At 38.4% G+C, this 1,644-nt stretch overlaps 1 protein-coding gene across 6 annotated transcripts in view; it reads left to right on the top strand.

The window, feature by feature from the left end:
* The window catches only part of plppr1 (phospholipid phosphatase related 1), a 126,148-nt gene that overhangs the window by 27,343 nt on the left and 97,161 nt on the right, over positions 1-1,644 (top strand). For all 6 annotated transcript variants that reach the window (XM_014002535.1, XM_014002533.1, XM_014002532.1 and 3 more), the window contains one exon: positions 36-212. In XM_014002535.1, the coding sequence (XP_013857989.1) occupies positions 36-212 (177 nt within the window). The remainder of the gene's footprint in view (positions 1-35; positions 213-1,644) is intronic.

Raw genomic sequence — 1,644 nt, 5'->3', positions numbered from 1 at the left:
ATTATTATTATTATTATTATTATTCATGTTTTTAGATGTACATCACAAGCACAATCAAGACCAAGTCCAGTCGCCTGGCCAAACCCGTGCTGTGTCTGGGCACGCTCTGTTCAGCCTTCCTCACCGGCCTCAATCGGGTGTCAGAGTATCGAAACCACTGCTCAGATGTAGTGGCTGGTTTTATACTGGGATCGGCAATTGCTTTGTTTCTGGTGAGTACTTATATCTGGAGAAACTTTGGATGATTTATTACTGAGAAAGATGGGGAGAATGATTATTCAGAGGTGGGTACTGGTCAGAAGTTATTTTGAATGCACACATTTTTTCCTTCAGTTTGGAAAAGACCCAAATGGGTAATTACATAATGAATTCAGACTGTGTTACCAAAGCTTGTATTACGGGTTTGTTGCTATCACAATGTCTTTATTGATGTACCTATCCCATTTTTACATATATATATTTCCTAGAGATTTCATTGACAAGTTAAATAAAGAGTAGTTCATATAGACGCGATAGGAGGAGAGAATGCAACATGTTTTATTCTCTRCCTCAACAGGGTTTGATACATGTAATTTAGACTTAAAGGTTGCTGTTAAGGATCCATTAGTTGATTAGATGGAATAAGAAAACATAAAGGAAGCACTGTGAATGCACACGTATATTCACTGTGATTAACGGGTGTTCTCGTTTCCAAAACACATGCTGAAGAAGCAGAAGGACTGGGAAATAGGGGAACGTTAAGGTAAACTTCAAATTTAATTAACCATAGTGTTTGATTCAGCAGCAGAATAAAGAGAGAATCAGTGATCCCTTTAATTCTGGGGTACTCAGGAGGTAAGGGATCTTGTTAATCTTCCCTATTAAAACAATAGTCATAACAGGGGATAAATGTTCTGACTTCCCACGCAAGACCGCAATTTCCCTGCTCATCTGTCCATGACGTGAAATCAAGATCAGTCGTCTGTGATGGGTTGTCAAACAGCCCGGCTTCCACTTAAAATTAAATTGGCTTTGTCAACATCAGGTTTCACGCTGAGAGTTTAAAATGCAGGGTATGATGGCTGCTGAAACCACAGAGACTTTTTGAGTTGAAGTGGAAAGCCCRCTGAGGAAAGAAGGGAAGGTAAAGGGATTCAGTTAGAGCCTCAAAGGCTTCATTACTCCTAACTTCCACTGGGTTCTGGGCGTCAAATCGAGAAGAAATGCATGAAGAAAACAGGGACACGAAGGGAAGTCTCTGAGWGGAGGAAATGAGGGATTGATATACAGTATTGACACCTCGTGAGGAGGTTGATATAACTTCTTAATTTACAGACACAGAACCAAATGTGTGACATTCTTTTCAAAGCAAAAGCAAGATGATGTCATTCAGCAGCATGATGTACGTTTGAGCTTAAATTGTTAAACTGAAGCCATCGGTTTGCTTCATGGTGTAAAAACAAAGCTAAAACTTTGTTGGTAGGTGACTGGAGTTTTTAGGTGAAGAATCCCATCAATTAAAATATTTTGACTCTATATTAAAATAATCAGTGCACATTTTGGTCGTTCGTCTTTCCTTTTAAAAAAAGATACTGACTAACGTTAAAATTAGCAAAAATTAAACAACGGACTATTTTCCTGTTTTTTGGGGTATAAAATGAAAAT

The sequence above is a fragment of the Austrofundulus limnaeus genome, unplaced genomic scaffold (genome assembly GCF_001266775.1).
Source record: "Austrofundulus limnaeus strain Quisiro unplaced genomic scaffold, Austrofundulus_limnaeus-1.0 Scaffold13, whole genome shotgun sequence".
NCBI classification, from domain to species: domain Eukaryota; kingdom Metazoa; phylum Chordata; class Actinopteri; order Cyprinodontiformes; family Rivulidae; genus Austrofundulus; species Austrofundulus limnaeus.
The sequence above is the reverse complement of the archived record's forward strand: the minus strand, read 5'-3'. Positions and strand labels throughout refer to the sequence as shown.